At 36.0% G+C, this 25,421-nt stretch overlaps 1 protein-coding gene across 4 annotated transcripts; it reads left to right on the forward strand.

Moving 5' to 3' along the window:
* Window positions 1-6,188: 6,188 nt before the first annotated feature.
* Window positions 6,189-17,157, forward strand: LOC128985716 (replication factor C subunit 4-like). 4 transcript variants are annotated; one of them, XM_054405523.1, is made up of 2 exons: window positions 6,189-6,375; window positions 16,022-17,157. In XM_054405523.1, exon 2 carries the CDS (start codon window positions 16,026-16,028, stop codon window positions 17,097-17,099), a length of 1,074 nt encoding a protein of 357 aa, XP_054261498.1. In that variant the 5' UTR covers window positions 6,189-6,375; window positions 16,022-16,025; the 3' UTR covers window positions 17,100-17,157. The 4 variants fall into 4 exon arrangements, with proteins under 4 accessions (XP_054261498.1, XP_054261500.1, XP_054261499.1 ...); XM_054405525.1 differs by lacking the exon at window positions 6,189-6,375 and adding an exon at window positions 6,439-6,527; XM_054405524.1 differs by lacking the exon at window positions 6,189-6,375 and adding an exon at window positions 6,539-6,673.
* Window positions 17,158-25,421: the final 8,264 nt, after the last annotated feature.

The following is a 25,421-nucleotide window of genomic DNA, read 5'->3' on the forward strand; positions in this document are numbered from 1 at the left end:
ACCCCTCTCTCTATCTGAGTGGAGTGGGAGAGAGTCGTTGCGGCAGCGCCCCCGATCCAGCCGATGGCTTGTCCTCCACACGAAAACCCCTACAACACTATGACGTCACGGCGTCTATCCCTCTCTCCGGGTAAAGTGGGGAAATGTGAGTTTTCGTCCGCGATTTTGATGTTGTTGATTTCCACTAAATTAACGATATAATTGTTTTAAATCAGATTTGTAAAGCATGGCATAGACATATTTTTTTGATATTGTTCATTCCCACTAAATTCGTAATATATTTCATCAAATTTGAACATAATTGTTAACGCAATTTGGACATTATTGGAAAAGTGTTGAGGTTTGTGAGTTAGTATGACATCCACATAAATCACTTAACTGATTAAAGTGAATGTTGGCTTTTGAATGTAATTATTGTATATTGTATTCATGAAAGCAATAAGAAGACAATGTGCTGAATTTACTCTGACTTTTAATGTAAACCTGTAGAAGTTTCAACAGCACATTGGGATATACAACGTCACACAGCTGATTTAAACCAATAATTGAATTCAGAATAATTGTTTCGTTTGTTTAAACCATCGATCTCTATTACTTAGAGATCGATGCCCATGTAGCACAGATGGTTGGGCCAACGTTGGTAAATTGTGGAGCCACACAGTTGGCCAACGGTAGAAATGTCACCTCTTTAAACTGTTTTCCAGCCAACCATTGTCCAACCGTTTTATTTCACACAAAATAATAAAGATTTAGTACGAAAAGCATAATTATTAGTTGAGTAAATTGATTAAATAGTTCATAAAAACAAATTTTGAAAAAAAGCTAGAACAAAATTTTTTGGCCCAGACCGGGTCTCGAACCCGGGTCCTTAGACTTATGAGCCTCTTACTTTACCACTGAGCTATCTGTGATTGTTGATATAGAGAGTTTTCAAGTGGTGAAAGAGTAGCCGACAGTTGCAATGGTCGCAATACTTCAAACATTTTTGATACTACACAGTATAATATGATTCTGTTAATCTGTTAAGGCATCAAAAGTCGTTTTTTTTTTTTTTTTTTTTTTAGTTAGAGAGGATACTGGTATTTGAATATAGATTAATTAATTACCGTTCGATTATTAATGCTATTATAATTGCCTGTTATATGATTAATTACTCTTTCCCCTTAAATTGTTGCAAATAAGTTAAAGAATATTAATTTAAAAAATATTTGCATTATTATAATTATTAAAATTCATTGTTGTAGCCCCGGAACTGTAATATATAAAATATCTGGTTTTACAATACCTTTATCAGTTCCAAAAACTTTTGGAACTGATAAAGGTATTGTAAAACTAGATATTTTATTATAATTATGTTGTGAAAGCTAGACCCAGAGAATGAAAGTCGTGTAAACTCAACTATGGACCATCGTTGGTCCAACAAAAGTATCTTTTGTTGGTCCAACGGAGTGAAAAACGGTTGGACAACGGTTGGCTTGATGTATGATATCCAGCAATGCATATTAATGTATTTCATTAACAATGAACCAATGTTGGTCCACAGTTGTAAATATTGGTTGGCCCAACTACGAGATATACAGTTGGACAACGGTTGGTTGGTTGTGGAGGCTCCAACCAACCATCGACCAACTGTCCCACAGTTGGCCAACGTTGGCCCAACCATCTGTGCTACATGGGTGGTTTGAACTAATTGGTGGGTTTATTAAATTATAATACTGTGTTATTTACTGTAGGACATGGGGATTCTATAATGGTAGGTAAAACAGACCAATGTTGTATTATTCAAGATATTTATGTTTAATAAATTATTATTACGCCACACTACAATGTTTTAACGAACTTCCCACGCAAGGATTTAGGCCTAGTCCAGAAAACAGCTGTTTGCCGCCAGCTTTAGTCAAATGTGGTTTCATTACGTACTAATGTATTGTAATGAGTTTTTACCGGACAACAACCAGCTGGATGATTACATTAGGCAATGAGTGGTTATAAACAAAATCATTACCTCTCTTAGAGGTTATGAGTAGTGATTGTTAGTCCTTTAGTTGGTGGATATATATAAGGATTTTTTATTGTTAAGTTAGCTTAGAGTTGTATGGTGTAAAATATCTTAAGTCACTCGTCCAAAATGTGTTTACCGGACTCGTATGGTAATCCCATACGACTTCGTGTCGCACGGGAACGACCACACACTCGTCCGGTAAACACCTATTTTCAGGACTAATAACGTAATATACTATTACGTCACACTACACTGTTTTGACGAACTTCCCACGCAAGGATTTAGTCCAGAAAACAGCTCTTTGCCGTCAGCTCAATCAAATGGGGTTTCATTACGAACACTCTACTGTAATGAGTTTTACAGTATGACAGTATGACACCAACCAGCTGATTATATACTGTATTTGGCAATGAGTGAGTGTTTAGTTTATAAGCTAAAACATAACCTCTCTTAGAACTACTACATAGTAGATTCAAAAGTGCAACGTGTTTTATTAGAAAACTAGTTATAATTTTACCATAGAAAATAATGTTTTTCTACTGTAATTTTTAAACTGTAAGAGATATAAAGAAAACTGAAATACGTAAAATGTTTGTTTGAAAAGGACCTTCCACGTGATATGAAATTGTTATACCTTGCTATTTAAAATTTTTGAGTTTTCAGCTTTCTTTTATTCTTCAAATTTGAGATTTTTAAATTGGAAAATATTACGGAAAATGTCCTTAATAAATTATTTTAAAGAGTAGCTCAAGAATAAGCTAGGAAAAAGAATTGGCGCTATTCCGTTCAGTTGTTAAGGTAATACGGTACTTATCTTCAAAGTCCTTTTTTTAAACGTTTTGACCCACTCTGTAAATACGGTTAAAGATAATTAATTTTTTTGCACCAAAATGATCAGGGTATATATACCTTTAAATTGATGTATAACACAACCCATGTTTACATTTGAAAATTTCTCAAAAAGCATCCCTACCCCCCAAATTAGGCCCTTTTGGGGCATTTTTCTAAATTACAAATAATTTTATTAGATTCGGAGTGTCCAAATTAGGGGGAAATGAGAACGATTAAGTGTTAAAAGCCTTACCTTTGGATACAACAGATATGGAAAGTTTTCAAATGAACTGATTAAAGAAAAGATTTGTTCTGCAAATAATATTCAATTAAATGTCTATATGTGTCTATTTAGCAACGAGAAATCAGTAGTATATGGCAGTGTTTCACAGCAAGAAGCTGCATTGTTTATATTTTGATTCGATACTAAGATTTTCCCATAACTAATTTTAGTGGACTAGTATTTTTTTCTGACGCCTCAATTATTTTAACCTCAATTTTAATATTGCTTGAAAATAAACCTGAACTATTACGGGGTGTATTTTTATTATTCTCCGGATGACCATACATGACCACCGAAATATATAATTACTAAATAGAAAACATTATATTATTTTGCAATCTCTTATCAATAATACTCAAATTAATTGGTAACTTCCATATTTAGTTTATGGGGTTTCCAATAATTCAATCCCTCCTTATTCAATCCGATGCTCTCGGGTCAAACATCTATCCGGGGAACCGAAATGTTTTGGAATTTGAGTGACGCATACAGTACTTATTTTCACCCCTCCTCCTACTTTAGAACGAATCAGATAGTTTTTCAATATAAGCACAACCCACATTACCCTAAAGCCACTTAAAGGTTTAGTTGTTGAAATGTTTAAAGGAGAGTGATCGGGAAGTAGAACGGCGTGTGGTGGGTAACGGGATGCATGGAAGTCACTAAGTCGTGGACAGGGCATATCTGAACAAGGAAAAGGCTACCTACCTACCTCTGCTATTGTGGGGTGGTCCGCCTGGCCGTCCCTAATTAATTTCGCTTGACTGCGTCAACAAAAACAACTACCCAATAGCAAAAAGTAAGTTATCAATACAAAATATTAACATTCATTATCATATTATATTTTGTTTTTTCATGTTGATTATTTCGTTACCTACTAAATTTGATGTACTGTAATGAATAATAATATAGTTTAAGCATATCCTGTTGTTGTAAAATTTTGCTAAATCTATCATGTTGAAACACAGTGTTGAAAAAATACAATAAATCGCAAATAAATCATCGCATTAGAGATTACAGCATATAGATTCTTAAAACTGTGTGAAACCCCCTCCTTTGCACATAAAAGCCCTTGGCAATTCCCTTTTAAAAGCCTTTAATTCCAGGAGTATTTTAAGACCAAGCCAAACAAATTAATGAAATAAAAATGAATTACGTATCATTGATTTCAGATAAGTCCTAAAACGATTATAATGAATTATTGTTGATTCTGCATCGTGCTTCAGGTACGTCCGATCTAATCAATAGCTCATTTTAGAATTAGCAGATTTTAGAACACAAAAATCAACGACGTACAACTTAGTGATTGATGATATTCTTTAGTTTAATTTAAGCATAGGTTTAGCAAAACACAGTAACTAAATATACAACCTTAATATACATATAAAAAAACAATGTGACGTGCAAGTTATGTTAAGTTAATCCAACACATGTTAAGCAGTTCGAATTTATTTTAAGTAGCCTCCAAATCAGGGTAGTGAACAGAATGTTGTGCAATTTGTACCAATACGTGAGCATGGTAAGAAGTTATTATGGAAAATCTGTGAAGGAATTAGTCCAATATCGCACAAAAACTGTGTTATCTTCTAATATCCAGTAGTGCATGCGATGGGTCGTTGTCGCGTTTAACATTATCTATCTTCCAAATTCAATAACAATCATAGCATGTTAAAATCAAGCCACGACCTAAACACAGTACAAAAGGAAAAAATGCAAATGATGATTACTGATCAAATAATACAGAGAAAGTCTTAAGTTGACATTAAAATCACAATTTGGAAACGACCACGTATTGAATGGGTACAGTATTTTACGGATTTGAATAACGTCGTTTTTGTATAAACTAGCTCCCTATGGAATAAGACATATTTAAATTGAATATCACATGGCCAATATAATCGAGTTTTGGCAATGAACAACATAAAGATTTTGGGCGACTATTTTAATAATTCTAATAATTTGTTCCAATCTTTTTAAGCGGAAATATATGTGTAAGGCATGGTATGCGTCAAAACTGATTAAAAATATATTGCTAATTCAGTGGTAATTACGTGCCATCGGCTGGACCGGGGGCGTTGCCGCAGGGAATTACGTGTGGAGGTTAAGCCGTCGGCTGGACCGGGGGGGTTGCTACAGAGAATTACGTTTGAGGGTAAGCCTTGGCTGCACCGGGGGGAGTTGCCACAGCGACTCTCTCCCACTCCACTCAGATAGAGAGAGGGGTGGTCGGCCGTGACGTCACAGTTCGGAAGTCTGTGTCGTCGGGAGTCTGCGTCGTCGGGAGCCCGTGGCGCGTTCCCGTGTCGCCTCAAGAGAAGACATTAGCCACTAGAGATATGACGTCACTACACCTTTAGCCTTAGTCCCTCCCGTGTGCCCATTCCATCCAACGACACCTTAAACTTGATGATCGGATGTGTAGCAGTTTCAAAACAATAATCACAACATTTGGTTTGAAAAATTAAATATTTAAATAATGATGATGATGATTATGTGTAGGTAGGTAAATGTATCCTCGACTAAACAATTTTCACAATGTGCAGTATATCTTATCTACATAGGTTAAAATAATATTACTGATTAATTTGAACCTTAATTACGCATCAAGCAGTTTCATTATATAATACGATTAGATACAAATTTGACATAGGATTATAACCTGAAAAAGGTCAAATCCAAAGTCCTTTATTTTTGTTAACCTGATTCTTGTTTTGATAAACAATTTGTTTTTTTCGCAAGATAATGACCATTGGTACCATTTTCCTCCGTTTAATAATTGATCAACAATGTTTGGCGAAATAATATTACATTTGGATGGATGGTAAAAATGTAACTGGCCTAAGCGTTTATTTCAAGTTACGGCCTGATTCATACGTTGAAGTACAGTGCTGCCCCCAGGACAACGTGCCACCACGACAACCCACCACCACACTTTTCCGAGGTGGCGGGTTGTCGTACACGCTAGAGTCAACGTTCCACTCCGACATCTCAATGCTCCGACAACGAGCCACCAGCCCACCCCGTCAACCCACCACCTCAAACTTCTTCTTCTTTATGATGGTGGGTTGACGTGGTGGCGCCTTGGTGCGTTCCCACGGCTACGATCATGAAGATGAAGACAGAAGACAGACTTGGCTGACGACCATCTGACCGTGACACATCCCTCTACTATAAAAAAAAACACAACCACTACTTTTATTTTATATTGCATTTTTATTTTTGGCGGGAATTGAAGATTGAAACATTGAAGTAGTATAAGGTAAAGGTAGTATTTACTAGGTTAATTAGTATTTATAATTAATATTAATTAGGAGGGTAGATGCCCGGACCCGGATAAGATAGGCTAACTTAGTAAAGTAGTAAGTTGTCATTTAACACAAACACAGTGACGGATTAACCGACTATTTATAGGTAGGGCCTAAGAGGTTAAAAACGAAAATGGAGCAATAGGTTGATAGGAATAAGATTTAAGTTAGGATAAATTATAAAGTGTCAGTGTTTGAGAGGGCTTTGAGGTATTTTGTAGTACCTTTTCATATCGATAATGCAGAAAGATAGTAAGTTTGGTGTATATCTGTAATATTTGCAACTGTTGTGGCTATGTGATTTTGTAATTGCCTAAGTTAGCCTAGTCCTAGGCCGGTATTTGTTTACTTTAGGGGCTTCTAACGAATTTTGGAAAACACGTTTTGGTAATTATTCCGACGTAGTGACTACTCGCAAAAGTGAAATTTTTTGTTTCCTTAATGACCTAAATTTCACGCTGAATCCGAAAATTACGTTTTTAATTTTTTTGAAAATACCGGAAATTACCGAAAAAAGGGAAAAACGGGAACATTTTTTTTACTCAAAATACGTCATGTGGATACTCAAAATATGCGGTATATTGTGAAGATTAAGAATATGCAAGAATTTTTTGGATCCGATGAAAAACACCGGAGATAGGACGAAAAAACGGAATAATCGGTTAGGTTAGGCTTGGTTAGGTTAGGATAGGTTTGATTAGGTTAGGTTATGTTAGGTTAGGCTTGGTTAGGTTAGGTTAGGATAGGTTAGGTTTTCATTAGGTTGGAATAGAATAGGGTCAACCCTAACCTTACCAAACCTATCCTAACCTAATCAAAACCTAACCTAACCTAACCAATTCCAAGCTAACCTAACCTAACCAAACCCAACCTAACCTAACTCAACCAAACCTAACCTAACCCAACCTAACCTTTTGATAGGTTAGGGTTAACCCTAGTGGTACGGCTTGGTTAGGTTAGGATAGGTTTGATTAGGTTAGGTTAGGTTTGGTTAGGTTAGGTTATTTTAGGTTAGGATAGGTTTGGTTAGGTTAGGTTGGATTAGAATACCCTAGTAGGGTATTAACCTAAAATAACCTAACCTAACCAAACCTAACCTAACCTAATCAAACCTATCCTAACCTAACCAAGCCGTACCTAACCGATTATTCAGTTTTTTCGTCCTATCTCCGGTGTTTTTCATTGGATCCAAAAAAATTCTTGCATATTCTTAATCTTCACAATATTCCGCATATTTTGAGTACCCACATGACGTATTTTGAGTAAAAAAAAATGTTCCCGTTTTTCCCTTTTTTCGGTAATTTCCGGTATTTTCAAAAAAATTAAAAACATAATTTTCGGATCCAGCGTGAAATTTATGTCATAATGAAAACAAAAAATTTCACTTTTGCAAGTAGTCACTACGTTGGAATAATTACCAATGTTTTTTTCTCATTATTTGGCCTATTTTGAACAATTTTTACATTTGGCACTTTTGGGGCAAACGCCTATTTCACCCTGAAAATTGCAAAAAGTGCTAAAAATTTGCGTGGTTTTTTTACTCTTAATGTGATTTTACTGTTACTTAGGACCTACAGAACTAAATATATTCCAACCTAACATAATAAACCTAATCTAATCTAACCTAACCTAACCTAACTTAACCTAACCTAACCCAACCCTACCTAACCAGTGCTTTTAGGTTAGCAGTAAGAATATGCCGAAAATAGCGGATTATTAGTTGCAATACAATGAATACAATGAATATAATGAATTTATTTGGCCAATCAACAACAACATTGTTACAGGCTATGTCAGTGTACGAGCATAATAATGTACAAGCATAAAATAAAATAAATATCAAGAGTTAAAAATCAAACCAACCAAAAATCGATCAAAACCAACCATGTGAAAAAAAATATGTTCAAGACCATGCACAAAACGATACAAAGCAAACAAATGCAGTTCATGCAAAATGCATGCACTATGCAAAAACAGCAAACAGGCTGTTCAGAGGAAAACTTACTTAAGCCGCGTTTACACCGGAGTTTCAAACAAAAAGTTGCAAACTTTTATTGCAAACAGCAGTTGCAAACAGTAGTTTCAAATAAATGTTTGCAATTTTTATTTCATAATTTGTTTCCATGTTTCATTAAAATGTTTGAAATAATTTCGACCTTGATTATGACTCGTCTCGTTCTGGTTCCTCGGATCATCAGTTCTTCCGAGGATTTCAAGTGTCGAGGATGTTATTTTAGCCGCGGCGGCATGTGTCGTGTTGTCAAAGCAACGTAGGCCGAGACGATACTGGTTGAACATCGGTGCATTTATAATTCATCAAATTAAAATTATTATTCATTTTTAAAGATTACAAGGAGTTAATTAGCCTATAACCCTTTTAATTCACATGTGACGTTATTGTTATTTTTAAATTAGACGATCTTGTCATTCGAGGTTAGTGTTAATTCATTGACAGACAAACAGCATTTTTCCGATTAATTTACTGAGTCGAGACACAGGGTCGCAGTGATCACGTGAGTGAGAGTGGAGGTGGTAGCGTAGGGGAAGGTGGAGAAATGTTTCTGTTTCGTGTTTCGACGGCTCATAGTGACCGAAACTAGTGTGAGTTTGCAACTCCCTTTGATCTTTACCGACTTCAAGTGGAAACAAAAATTTCTGTTGCAAACACTGAAAAACTGTTTGCAACAGCAAAATGTTTCGTCTAAAAATGTGCGTTGTTAGAGATGTTTGCAATTTCTGTTTGCAACTCGTGTTTCAAACTCCGGTGTAAACGCGGCTTTAACTAACTACAGTTTCAAAAAACTCTAAATTTGAAAAAAGGATTTTCAATCAGCCAGTCTAATATTGCGGTTTGGAAGTTCTTTCTTTCCAGATATCTCACATGACCAGGAAGGTGATTGAACAGTTTTATTCCTGAAACAGGGTATGACCTAGCTCTTATCAGTCCTGGACCGAGGGATGACAAGCTTAGAACTAAACCTAGTGTCATGATTGTGCACTGAACTGGTTACATGTAAATCATTCATGCTGTTCTTAATACTAACAAGGCATTGGAATATAAACATATTTACAACTGTCAGAATTCTTTGTCTCTTAAACAAGGGCTTACTGTGTTCTTTATAGTGAGCATGACAGAGAATCCTTACTGCCTTCTTTTGCAGTCGCAGGATCCTATCGACATTGGGTGAGTGGCCCCACAAAATTAACCCATAGGATATGTGAGGTTGGAAAAATGCAAAGAAGGACATTCTAAGGGTACTCTGTGGCAATTGGTCACTTAGACGTCTTAAAAGATGTACTACTCTAGGCCTACTTAGTTTAGTACAGACTTGGCTTATGTGGTCTTTCCAATTGAGACAGGGGTCAAGGGTTATACCAAGGAGTTTGACAGGCTCTTGGAAAGGAACAATCTGGGAATCACATAGGCTAAATGTTATGTACTGTGTTTTCTCATTATTGAGCACTAATTTATTGTCAACAAACCAATTTGAGGCTGACTCAAAAATCTTCTTAACAGACAGCTCTGCTTGTTCACGGGTCGCTTTACATGATATAAGGGAAGTATCATCTGCATACAACATGCAATTACCTTCAAGTCTGGTATAGAGGTCATTGATTGTTACTAAAAATAACAGAGGTCCCATAATGGAACCTTTCGGAACCCCGTGTCTTACAGCTAATGGTTTAGATGTAATACCATTCCAACTTACAACCTGTTGGCGATCACTGAGGTAGGATTTGACCAATCTCAGAGCACTGCCTTCTAGGCCATATTTTCCCAATTTCAGGAGCAAAATTTCATGTGACACGCAATCGAAAGCGCGAGAGAGGTCACAAAGTATTACGGAGGTAGATTTCTTAGACTCAAAAGCATCAACAATTAATTGTACAATAGAATCAACAGCCAATATAGTGGATTTGGCTTTCCTGAAGCCAAATTGACCAGGCAATTTGGTCCAAGTTAAACCAAGGTTAGGTTACGTTAGGTTAGGTTAGGTTAGTTAACCCTCTGAGTGTTATGTGTCGGAAAAGCGACCCATAACAAACCGGCCGTAGTGTTATGTGTCGCTTTTGCGACTCACAAACACTGTTTACGGCAACGGCTCTGGGACTGACTGACAATCGGATTGAACTGGATCGAGTTAGGTATCGTTTTTTTTCCAGCAGATTCAGAGCTTTCTTCTGATGTCTGTTTCTATACACTTTTCCTCTTTTCAAAAAGGCGGACAGAACCGATCCGGGAAACTATCGTCCAGCCTCGCTTCTTCCGTCAGTCTCAAAATTAATTGAAAAAGTTGTTTCGGAGCAACTTACTGAATTCATTGAAGTAAACAATATTGTCTGTAATAGACAATATGGTTTCAGAAAAAACAGATCTACAAAATTGGCTCTTATTGATTTTGTTAATGATTGTATCGATGCGGTTGAGGCTGGTGAGACAGTGGTGGGTTGCTTTGCCGACTTGTCAAAAGCATTAGACTGTGTCGATCATATCATTCTTTTGAAAAATTTGGCTTCAATTGGCATTTCCGGAATTAATTGTTTTCAAATGGATTGAGTCGTACATGACAAACCGATACCAAATTACTGAAATTAGAGGAAAATCAAATAACAAAATTAAAAATGTCATGTCGACTCCTCAAAAAATCACAAGCGGAGTTCCACAAGGATCCGTCTTAGGACCTCTCCTATTCTTGGTTTACATTAATGACATCACCAACACGATTCCAGAGTCGGATGTTGAGGCTCTGGAGGGCGAAGCAAATGAAAAATTTCAGATCTTTCTAAATTTTTTGAAGCAAACAAAAACTCAGTTTAATTTCCCAAAAAATATACTATTTGTGTTTTCAAACAGCACAAAAGCAAAATTCCAAAAATAATAGGACTCCGAACCTATTTATAGGAGAGAATCAAATTGAACAATTAAAAACAGCTGACTTCTTAGGGGTGAGGCTGGATGATAGACTCGGATGGGGCGAGCACATTTATGGATTAGAGAGATCGCTTGCTCGAGGACTATTCATTCTACGTAGGATGAGGTCATACAGCAGCGATGCTCTGTCCAGCCTCGTCTAACACGGATTGTTCGAGCAGTACATTTCATATTCTATCATTTTGTGGGGTTCTTCCAACAAAAAGAATTTGGAAACAGTTTTTGTCTGGCAAAAAAAAAAAACAATAAGGACCATCCTAAGCATGCCACCAGATGCCAGCTGCAGAGAAGCATTCATCCAGCTTGGACTCTTGACTGTCCCTTCCATATTCATCTACGAAGCAGTAGTATACATAAAATCACAATGGTTTGACTTTAGCTACTATGCAATTTTCAGGGAAAAATCCAGTTTTTAAGGAAAAATTTACTATGTGAGTCAACGGCAGTAAAATCTCAGATTTGCAAAATTTCAGTGTGTGCACGCTGATTTCATCGATTCCACTAGTTTTTTTAGATTCCATTTTGGAGAGGATATCATCAAGTTTTTGAGGTGTGATCTTTGAAAAATCGGTCATTTTGCAGACTGTATTATCTTTGCTAGGAAAACCTGAGAATTGGAAGCCTAGGTGGTTGCCATTTACAAGGTTTGATAAATTTGCAAAATATGTGTTAAATGTTTCTGCGACTTGGCAAGGATCCTCTATGGTTCTGTCATTTATTTTCAAGTTTATATTGGTGCTATTATCTTTTTTTTGTGTTCTTAAGCTGTTAATCACATTCCAAGAGGCCTTTGATTTATTTTTGCTGTGGTTATACTCATGGTTATACTTATTGCTGGAACATATCCTTCTTTGATTTTTGAATGTCCGCTGTCATCCACTTGGACCTTTTCATATTTCCTGTTTTATTTTATTTTTAACTACTGGACAGCTAATATCAAAGTGATACTTTAACGTGTCAATAAAGCTATTATACATCTCGTTGACATCATTTGCCAAGTACACAGAATTCCAGTTTTCATATTTAAGTCTAAATTTTAATTCTCTAAGATTTTCTGTATGTTTCTCTTTTCTACCGTTGTTTGATTTGAATAGTGTCTATTAGAATCATCTGAATTTACATTTATTTTAATGGAAATGGCACAGTGATCAGAGATATGAGGTTCAATTGTCGAAGCATGCAATGGTCTAAAATATGTGAGGAAATTGTCTAACAAGTGCTAGAGGTCTCTGTAATCCTAGTAGACTCTGTTATATTTGGTCTCAAGTTAAAACTTTCTATTTCATTAATGAATCTATGATCCCTTATTAAGTAAGAAGTTATTACTGGAACTTAGTGTTTACAAAAATATGAAACCAAAAACTTCATTGTTTTTAATTGTATCAATCTAGGCTTTGACTTGGCTGACCTACTCTAGGCCTACCTACCTTACTTCCAATTTTGAATCAAAATCATTGGCTATTTGCTATTTGCTCTTTTAGCGAATATCCTTATAGGGAAGTAGCTATTACCGTAGGTGGCATGGAAAGACCTAGGCCCGGAACCGATTTTCTTGAACGCGATAACTTGAGTAATTTTTATCAGATTTTGATAAAATTTTGTTTAAAGGTGTAAGGCGAGATAATTTCGAATGAGTTCACGAACCAGTATGATCGGACCATGGGATAATTTATATTTATGGGGTAAAAATTGGGTTTTCTCATTTTTTACCTTCAAAACACAAAATTTCCTAATTTCTCTCTAGACCTAGACCTTTTTAAAGAGCTTAAAAAAACAAATAATTAAGTATGTAAAAGTGTTTATGTACGGTTATTGGTAACAGAGAAAATTCAAATAATTGTAAAATTAAAATTCCCATGTTATTCTTATGAAGAATATTGTTAAATGTTGTAGTTTGCTTGTTTATGGATATATTTTGATGAAACTTGGAAAATTTATTTATTTTATACTAAGCTATTAGTATTTTACCAAAAAAACACACTATTAGTTTCCTAGTAGCAGCAAACCTAGGTACTCGTTAAACCTAATGTTATTTAAATAGATTTCATTGAAAATAAATTCAGACAAATGAAAATCCGCTTAGTCGGCAGGTTTGCTGCAGTGAGGGTATTTTTAATCACATCTGAGATATCGTTCCACAGAGAACCTAACTTACGATACTTAAGTTGTTTATATTTTTGGATTAAATATTAGTTTGACATAGATATTGATAAAAAAAATCAATCCAAACCTATCACCTGGCTCAGAAAATTAGTTACTTTTTGAGTTAAATATGTATATAGGCCTACAGTATCCATTTTACTTTCTCCCCCTATACCATAGTATATGGAGAAAGTATTGTTTTCGTCAAAATTTTCGAGTTTGAGTTTTGAGTGGATATATTCGTTTTGGGCCCCCCTGGACCCAAAAAAGTGGTTTTCGAAGTGATGTCTGCGTGTGCGTGTGTGTGTGTGTGTGTCTGGATGTGTACAGAGCTAGAGACTACACCTGTGGTCCGATTTCGATGAAATTTGGTATGTAGGTTCTAATCCATGGTATCTCCAGGCGTTTTTTTTTTCATTTTTTTGAAATTTTGATTTTTAATGGGGATTTTCCCATAAAACCCTATAAATAACGGAAAAATAGGATTTTCCCAAAAATGGCCCGAACAATTTTGATAAAAATTTAGTATGTTATAGTTCTTTATATTCTGAACAAAATGGTACAAATCCCATTTCTGTAAAAATTACGGTTCAAAACTTATTGTAAATTATGTTATTTTCCCATAAAAACCCCATAAAATAACGGAAAAATCGAATTTTCCCAAAATTGGCTCGAACAATTTTGATAAAAATTTAGTATTATGTCCTTTAAATTCTGAACAAAATTGTACAAATCCCATTTCCGTATATTTACTCTCACCGCTTTCACATGATAAAGGTTGTTGACAAACTTTTGGGAGAAAGTATGTATCAGAATGCTGATACCGTTTATTTTATTTCCTAAGGCACCAAGGATTTGTTTTACTATATCTGATGACTTAATACTGACTTGTAATAGGCTATATAAATATATAAAAAAGGCGGTTGAAAAGTGAAATGTATTTTCTTCATCAATTATATTAAACTAGTGCACATGTTGCTCGAATTCAAGAAATTGCAAAGTATTACAGGTGTTATTTCAAAACAAATAACAGTCATAATTATTTCTGATGACTTAAAAGAGTAAACTCAAAGATAATGTAGGCCTAATCAATCACTCCACTCCAGTTACCGAAACTGAAAACGAACGCTCTTGTGTGTATCTTGTGTTTACTATGAACAGCTGTAATTAATACAAATTATTCGTCCGTTTAAGTAAACAAAATATTTTATCCATAAGAAATACATTGGTATTTTGATGGCCTGTGAGGCAAAGCCCGAGGACCTTTATGACAGGAATTGGTGAAAGGGGGCATCTCCCTAACCAATACTTCATTTTGACAAATCGTTTGTAAAAATATGTTCATTATTAACGTAGGAGTAGTGTTTTGTAGAATTCACCTTCACATATTATATATAAGGATAGGTAGTATTTATTTTATTTTAGAAGAAAACTTTTAAAGGTGAACTTAAAAACAAAAACATAGCAACAAGAAAACAACTATTATCATATGGTTAAATTAAAATAGTAACACATGACAGTCTTCCTCCCTTAGGCCCTGTACACATGAGGGTGGCAGCCGCCGCGGTGGCCGCAGCGGCGGCCGCCTAGGACCGTACACATGGCAGCGGTTGGAGCCGCGGTTACGCTGCGGTTGCGGTGTGAATTGACCGTCGCTCGACAGCCCGTACTGTATTTACCCAATTATTTTTCTTTTAAACGCGTAACGCTTGACAATTCTTTTCAGAAAAAAGCTCAACTAACTCTTGCCAAACAATCTTTTTTAGTTTATGTCCTAAACGTATCTTCTTTTTGTACTTCTTTAGTGAACAGTTCAGTGTCAAAGTTTTCTGGTTCCACAGCAGCACGCATGGCCATTGTAAACTTACACCACGAGCACTACATCAACTCCAGCCACAGCTATTCACTTCACCAACACAGAGAGAGAGAGAGCGATGTCCACAGCAAAGGGCAAGCGTGCAGATGTCTGTGATCCTATAGTAGCAACTGCAGTCAACCGCGGCGGCTACCGCCCTCATGTGTACGCTCTCATGCCAACTCTAGTAACTTCAACCGCACGGGAGCCGCGGCGGTCGAAGGGAAATCTACGACCGCCGCGGTTTGTTGCGGTTGATTGGAAGTGGGCGGTTGCATGTGAACGGTCCCATTTGCTCCTTTGTACTTTCAACCGCCGCGGTTCCCGCGCAATGGCAACCGCGGCGGCTGCCGCCCTCATGTGTACAGGGCCTTATAAATTCAACCTCACTGGGTTTCTTCCTGGTCTGCTTGAGCGTCTTGGGACAAACGTTTGTGACCTTACTAGCGTATCAACTCTTGGTGGTTCTCCAGCATTTTGGAGTAGGCCTATCTATTTGGTCAAAGAGTGTTTTTTCCTCTATCTGTAGCAAGAACTACCTGTACTGTCTTTTTTAGAGAGCACAAGCACTATTTTGAGAGTTATTTACTTCTTTAAGTGTTCCTGAGCCGACTGTTCTATGGGTTTAACCTTAATTGATAATGTTGTAGAATTTTCTTTTTTGTTTCAGGAAAATGCAATCTTTTTTGAAGACTGGAAAAATTGGAAAAGATGAAACCTTAGCTAAAGCAGACTCATCAAAATCTAAAACAAATAAAGAAAGTAAGCTGACACCATGGGTTGAAAAATACAGGCCTCGCTCAGTGGATGATGTGGTAGAGCAGAATGAAATTGTTGCTGTTTTAAGGCAGGTACTAACTGGTGCTGATCTACCACATTTTCTTTTTTATGGTCCTCCTGGGACGGGTAAAACGAGTACAATAATAGCCGCAGCACGTCAATTGTTTGGGGATATCTATAAAGAAAGAATTTTGGAGTTAAATGCATCTGATGATCGTGGTATTCAAGTGATAAGGGAAAAAGTAAAAAATTTTTCTCAATTAACTGCAAGCTCAGTACGACCCGATGGTCGTCCATGTCCTCCGTACAAAATTGTTATCCTAGATGAAGCAGACTCTATGACAAATGCCGCCCAAGCCGCTTTGCGTCGTACAATGGAGAAAGAAACTCGCTCAACTCGTTTTTGCCTCATCTGCAATTACGTGAGCTGCATTATACAACCTTTAACATCCCGTTGTACAAAATTTAGATTTAAGCCATTGAGCCAAACTAAAATGATGGAAAAACTCCAAGAAATCAGTGAGGCAGAAAAGGTGAAATGTGAACCAGAGGCTTTAGATTTATTGGTGGAAATGTCCGGAGGTGACATGAGACGTGCAATCACATCCCTGCAATCTTGTGCCCGACTGAAAGCTGGAGAGCAGGTGATCACAAGTGATGTGTTTGAGGTGACTGGAGTTGTTCCTGACCATTGGATCAAAGGACTGCTTCAGGTGTGTGCAAGTAAGGAATATCAGCAGCTGGAAGACTACATAGACAAAATGATGATGGAAGCTTACTCTGCTTCACAGATTCTGGACCAGATACAGAAAAGCATCATTAGTGCTTTGGACTTGAATGATGTGCAAAAAGCTGTTATTTGTGAAAAGATTGCTGTTTGTAGTTGGAGGCTGCAAGATGGGGCAAGTGAATTTTTGCAACTAATGGACTTGTGCTACACAATTGTCAAAGCCCACAAAATGTCATAAACATTCAGTTTAGTTACTTTTTTTATTTTAATCGCCACTTTCAATAATTTGTGTAGTTTACATTTGAAATTGTCTGCTATTATGTTATAGTTACAGTTTAGATATTTTGTATTACTTCCTCTTTTGTGTCAGTTGCTTTGAATAAATATATGACTCTGTAAAAGTTTTTTAGTTTTTTTTTAGATTATAGTGCAGTAAAAATAAGTGAAAATTCGATAAACCTAAAAGATTCTGCTTGTTTTTAGATTTATTATGATCAAACTTGGAAAATTAGTTTATTTTATACTAAGTTATTGTTATTAAAAAAAACATACACACACACACTATACTACCCTTTCTGTAGCAGCAAACCTAGTTAACTGTTATACCTAATTTTATTTATATACATTTAATAAAACATCCAATCAAAAGGAAATTTGCTGAGTCTGCAGGTTAGCTGGTGGAGTTGTTTTACTCATAAAATAAAGTTAAATTTTAAGATTTTATGGTGTCGCACTATTTAACTAAATGGGATGAATTATCGTAAACCTTGAAAGTAACCGTCGATTTCCATGGGTTTCGCCTTTTTTTTTTTAAATAGAAACACTAAATATACTTAATCACATTTAAGTAAAAAATGGTTGGGTTTAGAGAAATATGATAAAATACCCCCGCTGCAGCAAACCTGCAGACTAAGCGAATTTCCATATGACTAATTGGATTTACACTGAAATGTCTACTTAAAAATATAACATTTATTCTTGATTTTTAGAATTCAAGTACTTAGGTTTGCTGCATCAGGGAGGGTAAAACTGTTTTTTTTTTTGTAAAATGTGAATAGTTAGTAAGAAATAAAAACATTTTCCAAATTTGATCAAAATATGTTCACAATCAAGCAAACTACAACAGTTTACTTATTCTCCATAAGAATAACATGGGAATTTTATATTTACAATTTTTTGGAATTTTCTCCGTAACCATTAGGCGCATAATAACGCTTCAATATAGTAAATTATTTGTTTTTTTAAGCTCTACAAAATGGTTTGGAAAGAAATTGCTAAATTTTATGTTTTTTGGGTCAAAAATGGGAAAAACCTATTTTTACCCCATAAAACCCGCCCGTAAACCCCCGTTCCCATGGTCCGATCATGCTGGATCACGAACTCGTTCGAATAAACGTACGTTTACACGTTTGTACCAAATTTAATCAAAATCGGATCATTTTTGCTCGAGTTATCGTGCTGACGGACACACATATATATATATATATATATAAATATATATATATATATATGAATTTGAACGGATGGTGTTTTTGGCCTCTAGGGACCTCAAAATGAAAAAAAAAAATCAGTCCCGCGTCCAGGTCCTACCATGAGTACTATGGTAATAGCTTATTCCCTATATGGGAAATTCGCTAAAACAAAAATGAGTATTTTTAGATGGACTAAATTTTGTATACCTATTTATTCCTGCATCTCTAATAATAAAGTCACTATAGCCAAAAATACAGATATATGCCGCCATTTTCCAATATGGTAGCCGTAGCACAGCTTCAATTTTAGGGGACTTTTAGTATGTTCAAAAGGAAGTTACCAATACACCCAACATTTGTACCAAATTCCTTAGATATGCTCATTTTGTTTGGGTCAAAACATATTTTTATTGAACTACATTGGGAATAAGCTATTACCTAAGGGGTAATAGCTTATCTCAGCTATTGGTCTCAGTGGTAAGACCAGGACCCAGGACCAATTAAGGTTTTTTCCTTTTAATGTCCCAAGAGGCCAAAAACACCATGTGTTCAAATTCATATACAGGGTGTTTTTAAAAGTGTATAATAATAATATATCTTTATTGTCGTTTGGTAATATAAACATTACAATAGACAAGGTCAACATGTTTTGTTACATATGTTATATAAAATATTAAATATTCTACAGAAAATGTTAAAATAAAGTTAAAGTATCACGACCGTCTATACTTTTCGTGACAAAAATAATTAGGAATGAACTAAATTGATAACATTTTATTTGAACATGTCTGTTGTAAGAAGTCTATAACACTAATAACAATATTTGTTTACATCTGATCATAATATAATATCCTAAATAAAACACATGTTTTATTTGCAGTCATGAAACATCCCCCTCCTTAAAGATCGAAGTCTCCTTGGAGGATGTACTTGACGCCCGTGTCTAGTCTTGTAACTTGAGTTGTCCTCTTGTGGTTTTGGACTTCTGGTACAGTACAGACACTTGTTGAATTTTGTTCTGTCACATTGTCTCGTGATGGTGTACTTTTCAAGTCATCGGGAAATGGTAGAAGATGGAAACGGTTTCTTCTTAGGTCTCTTGTATCAGTCCTGACAATATATGATCGTGGCTCAGTTGCTGTTTTTACAACCGTTCCAGGTTTTCCCACGTCAGATATCCAAACGCTGTCTCCAGATTTCAAACTTCCAAGAGATTTGGCACCATGCCTGGAGTCATAATTTCTCTTGTACTTTTCTCTATAATTCCTCTCCCTTTGTTTCAAGTCACTCAAATCTGGCTTTTCTGTTAAAAGTCCTGGCAAAACTGGTAGGTTGTCTTGTAAACGTCGTCCCATTAGTAGTTGTGCAGGGCTAAACCCGTTCGATATTGGAGTGTTACGGTAAGAGTGCCAGGTAAGGGTCTTCTTTATTTTTCTTTAGGATGCATTTTGCTATCTTCACTGCAGCCTCTGCAGCTCCATTACTGTGATGGAAGTGAGGGCTACTTGTCTTTAACTTGATATTGTAGTCTTTGGAAAACTGCTGGAATTCCGAACCTTGACGCATGGTGAATTGGGTTCCGCTGTCGGTTCTGATTTCTTCTGGAATTCCATGACGGCTAAATACTGATTTGTTCTATTTCTAATACAACAATATTAAACACACATCTTGTTTCAACAAACTCTATTTCCAACTAAACCAATGTTTACAAAAACATGTTTACAAAAATCATTTGTCAACAAAAGATATTTAAACACAAATAAATCATATGACTAAAAGAACATACTTAATACTACATTTTTCAATGACTTGATGACTTGTCAAAGAACGTAAGGTTGCAATTTCAAAGTATCGTGAGTAACAATCTGTTAACACGATGAACCACTGACCACTTAACTTGAAAAGATCCATTGCTGCAATCTGCCAAGGTCTTGAAGGGAACTCTGCTGGGATAAGTGGTTCGTTTTCGTTTTTCCTGTGCTGAATACATTGTGGACAACTTTCAACCATCTTTGCAATCTCAAGAGATATTCCTGGCCACCAAAGACTGTTGCTGGCTCGAAGTCTACATTTTGTTACTCCCAAGTGTCCTACATGGATTCGTTTTAGCATTTCTTCTCTCAATGTTTCTGGAACATATATTCTTGTTCCTCGTAATACAAGATCATCAGCAACAGAAAGTTCTTCCTTTACGTTGAAAAATGTCTTTAATTGATCTGGAATTTCAGATTTTTCTGGCCAGCCATCAATGATTAAGTTCCGTAATTTCATACAAATTGGATCTTGTCTTTGACAATTTAGAATTTTCTGTATATTTTCATCAGTAGTTGGAACACTGGAAATGACTTGTCTCACGTAGTAAGTGAGTTCCTCCTCTAAGTCATAGTTTTCAGTGTCCTTTAGAGGGTTACGTGAAAGACATTCAGCTGTTGTTAGGTGTTTTCCAGGAGTATATACAAGATTGTATGAGTAACGCATCATTCTTAGTCTTATTCTCTGTAGACGTGGAGTTAATTCATCTAAGTTTTTTGACGTCAAAATCTTCAAAAGTGGTTTATGATCTGTCTCGATTATTATGTCCTTACCAACTATGTAGTCTTTCAACTTGTCACATGCCCAGGCGATTCCCGGAGCTTCTCGTTCTACGTTGGAATATCTTCTTTCTGCATCAGTGAGAGAACGTGATATGTAGCTTACTGGTTTGAATGTGCCACTTTTTTCTTGTTGCAACAATACTCCGCCGATACCAAATGATGATGCATCAGATGAAATCATTGTTTGGAGATTAGGGTCATAGAAAGCTAAGTGAGGAGCCGTAGTAAGAAGATTTTTGATAGTATCGAAAGCTTTTGTTGTGGTTTGTCCCATATCCATTCATTATTTTTGTTGAGTAGCTCGTGAATAGGCTTCAAAATCTCAGACCTATTTGGAATATATCTTCCACTGAAATTGATCATTCCAAGATATCTTTGTACACCTTTCACATCAGTTGGAGGCTCCATCTCAGAAATAGCCTTAACTCTCTCCTGATCAAGAGAAATGCCATCAGCACTCAGTTCAAAGCCAAGGAGCTTAATTTTTGGCTGTGAAAAGACTGTTTTCTCTTTATTCAAGGTAATGCCTTCCTTTTGAAGCTTTTCCAGAACCTCCATCAAAACCTTGTCATGCTCGGCTTGTGTGCTTCCCCATATTAGGATATCATCAATGTAAGCTTTTACATTTCTTTGATCACCAAGAGCAGCATGGATGCGTTTCTGGAAATACTCCGGAGCTGATGTAATGCCAAAGGGGAGGACCTTGAACTTAAATCGTCCCCAAGGTGTCAAAAAAGTGGTGAGATCTTGTGATTTTCTTCCAAAGGTATTTGCCAAAAACCGTGATTGGCGTCTAGCTTTGAGAACACAGTAGCTCCTTTGATCTGTGCTATTGTGTATTCTATCCCTGGAATTGGACGTAACTGGCGCCGAACACTTTGGTTTAGTTTTGAAAGATCAACACATATCCGGACGTTACCGCTGTCCTTCTTTGGTACGACTACCATCGGAGAACACCAAGGTGTAGCATGGTCTACTGGAGTTATGACCTCCATATTTACCATTCTTTCGATCTCTTCCTTGGTTTTTGACCATAATGGTAGAGGTAATCGTTGAGGCACTGTAATTGAGAATGGCTTAACTCAATTTCATAGGCTCCGTTCATTTTACCTAAACCACTGAAAAGAGATGGATATTTTTCATACCAGTTTGTCAAAGTTGAAGACACACTTCGGACAACTTGTAGAAGGTTTAGTTTTTCAATGGCTGGTTTACCTAGGAGCGGTGTTTTACATTTTTCTGCTACATAAAAACGCTCGAAACAAGATTTGTTCTTATAGTCCAACCTTACATTTACCATCCCTCGTACAGCTAACTGAGTCCCATCCGGTCCTGAAAGTCTTTTACTGGTATTTTGCAATGGCACTTTTTTGTTTAGCTTGATATTAGCTGGCAAAACTGAAACGTCTTCTCCGGTATCGATTTTAAACTTAATAATGTCAGAATCATTAAACCTGAGGTCAATTTCCCAAGATTCAGGGTTTAGAGCACTGTTTTCGGTAATTTGACCTATGGATTCTTCAGAATTTGATGAATTTGTACAATAATGATTAACAAACTGAGGTTCACTACTGACTTCATTAACCTTTTGCTTAGAACAAACTTTAGCAAAGTGACCGTTTGCTTTACAGTTGTTACACCGAACATTTTTGGCAGGACACAAGCCTCGGCGATGGGATGGAGTATTCCCACACCATTTACATAGGTTCCCTGGATTGTATTTTCCTTGGTTATTAGGAACAGTTTTCTTACAAAAAGATAATTTGGAAGTGGTGTTTAATTTAACCCGATCAACGGAGGGATCAGCTAGGTCAAGTTTTTTCCTAACTAATGCCTCTGAACTACAAAGAGCATCAACTGCAGCATCTAATTTTAGTGAGCTTTGTAACTGTAAGCGATCACTAAGGTTTTGGTCATTCATTCCAACGATAAGTTGCATGATAATCATTTCATCCCTTAAATCTCCCCAGTTGCATGGTTTTGCAAGAGTATATAAGTCCGTGATGAAGTTTTCAGCAGACTCTGAGGATCCCTGTTTTCGTCTAAGAAATTTAGCACGCTGATAAATTATGTTTGTTTTGGGAACGAAATGGTTTAGAATTTTCACATGATCAATTCATAATTTTCCAACTCATCAGGGCTTAGATTAAAGGAATCAAATATTTCCTCAGCCTTATCCCCCATACAGTAGCAAAGAATGTCAACTTGCCTTTTCCCAGGTGCTTTATGTAGATCGCTGACTGACTTGTACCTTTCAAAGCGTTTCTTCAACGCACTCCAATCATAGGGGTTGAAGGAAAAATTGTCTGGAGGCTTGACATGGATTTGATTTCTTTGAAGTCTTATCTCTTCAATTTCCTGTTGGATCTGTAGGTTTACATCACGCTGCGCCATGTATCACGACCGTCTATACTTTTCGTGACAATAATAATTAGGAATGAACTAAATTGATAACATTTTATTTGAACATGTCTTTTGTAAGAAGTCTATAACACTAATAACAATATTTGTTTACATCTGATCATAATATAATATCCTAAATAAAACACATGTTTTATTTGCAGTCATGAAACAAAAAGAATGCCGGGATTTTAAATGGTAATTGTTTGGGTACTATTCAAGGTTACTAAACGTTTTATGCGTCAAATTGAAGCTAAAATAACTAAGTTTTGTTTCCCGAGTAGCAAGGGAGAAAACTTTGACCCTGGCATGCCCAAAACAGGTGCGGGGTGGTAGGCCGCTATTGTGACTCATACGCCTGAAGCTAGTCACCAGTACAACGTTTACGGTGCAACAGAAATGCTATTGATCATCACAGAATCAAATCAAATCATTCTTCATTCACTATACATAAAATAACATGTATTGAATAGAGTCAAATAGGCTATAAATACCTACATAACTACATATTACAAAGTGCTTAAAGTATAGTACTAAGATTTACTGTAGGGGAAAAAGTTGATTGATCTTTAAAAAGATGATTAATATTTGAAAAGTGAAGCATTTCTAACTGAATATTTAAACAAAAATATAAGTTAACATTGATTCAATCACAATAACATGAGCCGTTAATCTATATATATAAAATCCAATGTATGTTTGTATGTTTGTCCTTTATGGACTCCGAAACCGCTCGACAGATTGTAATGAAACTTTCAGGCATTATTAAGCATTATTCAAGGATGGTTTGTGTGAAGTTTGGTGCAGATCCGTCAAAAGGGCTCCGCCCCAGTGGCTCTGGAGTTTCCCATGTTAACCTTATGAGTACTCATATTTAAATGGAATTAAAGAATCTTAACAGCTGGTTCAACTAAACTATCTGATTCTGTGATGTTCAATAGCATTAAAAAGTTAATAGGTTTACCAACAGGGTGCAGCACTATATTTTTTTTTTAATTTATGAGAACAGCTAACTTGCAACCAAAAGGTGAGCGAGCGTAGCGAACGAACTTCAACCTGGAGGTGAGTTAGCGTAGCGAACGAGCTAACCTGAAGGCAAGTGAGCGCAGCGAACGAGCTCCAACCTAAAGGTGAGTGAGCGTAGCGAACGAACTTCAACAGCTAATTAGCAACCAAAAGGTGAGTGAGCGTAGCGAACAAACTTTAACCAGGACATGTTTGAGCCATGCGAACGAACTCATCTTGAAAATGAACGAGCATTTGACATAAATCCACACTAGGACAGGACGACGTCTGTCGGGCCAGCTAGTAAAATATAAAACGTACATCCATTTTCTGCGCTTAAATAAAAATAAAAAATAAAAATAAATGTACAGTATTACTAATCATGGTGAAAATTTAAATTATTCCCCTAATTTTGCTATGGAATTCAAATTATGTAACTACTAATTTTTATTTTTTAGAAATTCTTCTATGTGGAATAAATTGGAAATTTGATTATAAAGTCTTTTAGTGTTCTTTTAAATTTATTCAAATTGTCTTCTTTCTTTATATGAGCCGGCAGGTGTTGCAAGAAATTTAGACCAGAATAATAAGTTTTTTTGAAAAATTCCAATCTATGTTGTGGTAAGTTAATTTTAAACCTAGTGTTATAGTCACCAGTTTTGCTAGAAGTTAAAGTGGGAATCAAATAGTTTAGTTGAAACAGCTGTTAAGATTCTTTAATTCCATTTAAATAATACTAGATAACCCGTTGCTTGAAATCGAGCAAAACTGCAACTTGTAATAAAAGAATAAAGAACAAAAACATAATCAGCAAGTCCCCAATCAAATAGTTGGTATATAGTGCGAGTCCCATGCCTCACTTTAAATTTAAGTTTCCTAAAAGGTATCACTCGCTTAGCTTAGTCAAGAGGTGTTAGGTTAATGAGACATAAGACTGCTTAAGGGTGTTACTCAATGTGTAATGAACAAAAATTAAATTTAAAAGAACAGCAGCAAAAGAAAACTATGAAAAGGCAAAAATCAACAATAATAAGATAAATTAATTTACAACGTTAAATTTACAAGAAAAGAAAATCAATTGAAAATATA

Source organism: Macrosteles quadrilineatus, unplaced genomic scaffold (genome assembly GCF_028750875.1).
Source record: "Macrosteles quadrilineatus isolate MER2022 unplaced genomic scaffold, UCM_ALF_1.0 Scaffold_2__2_contigs__length_208266976, whole genome shotgun sequence".
Classification (NCBI taxonomy): Eukaryota; Metazoa; Arthropoda; class Insecta; order Hemiptera; family Cicadellidae; genus Macrosteles; species Macrosteles quadrilineatus.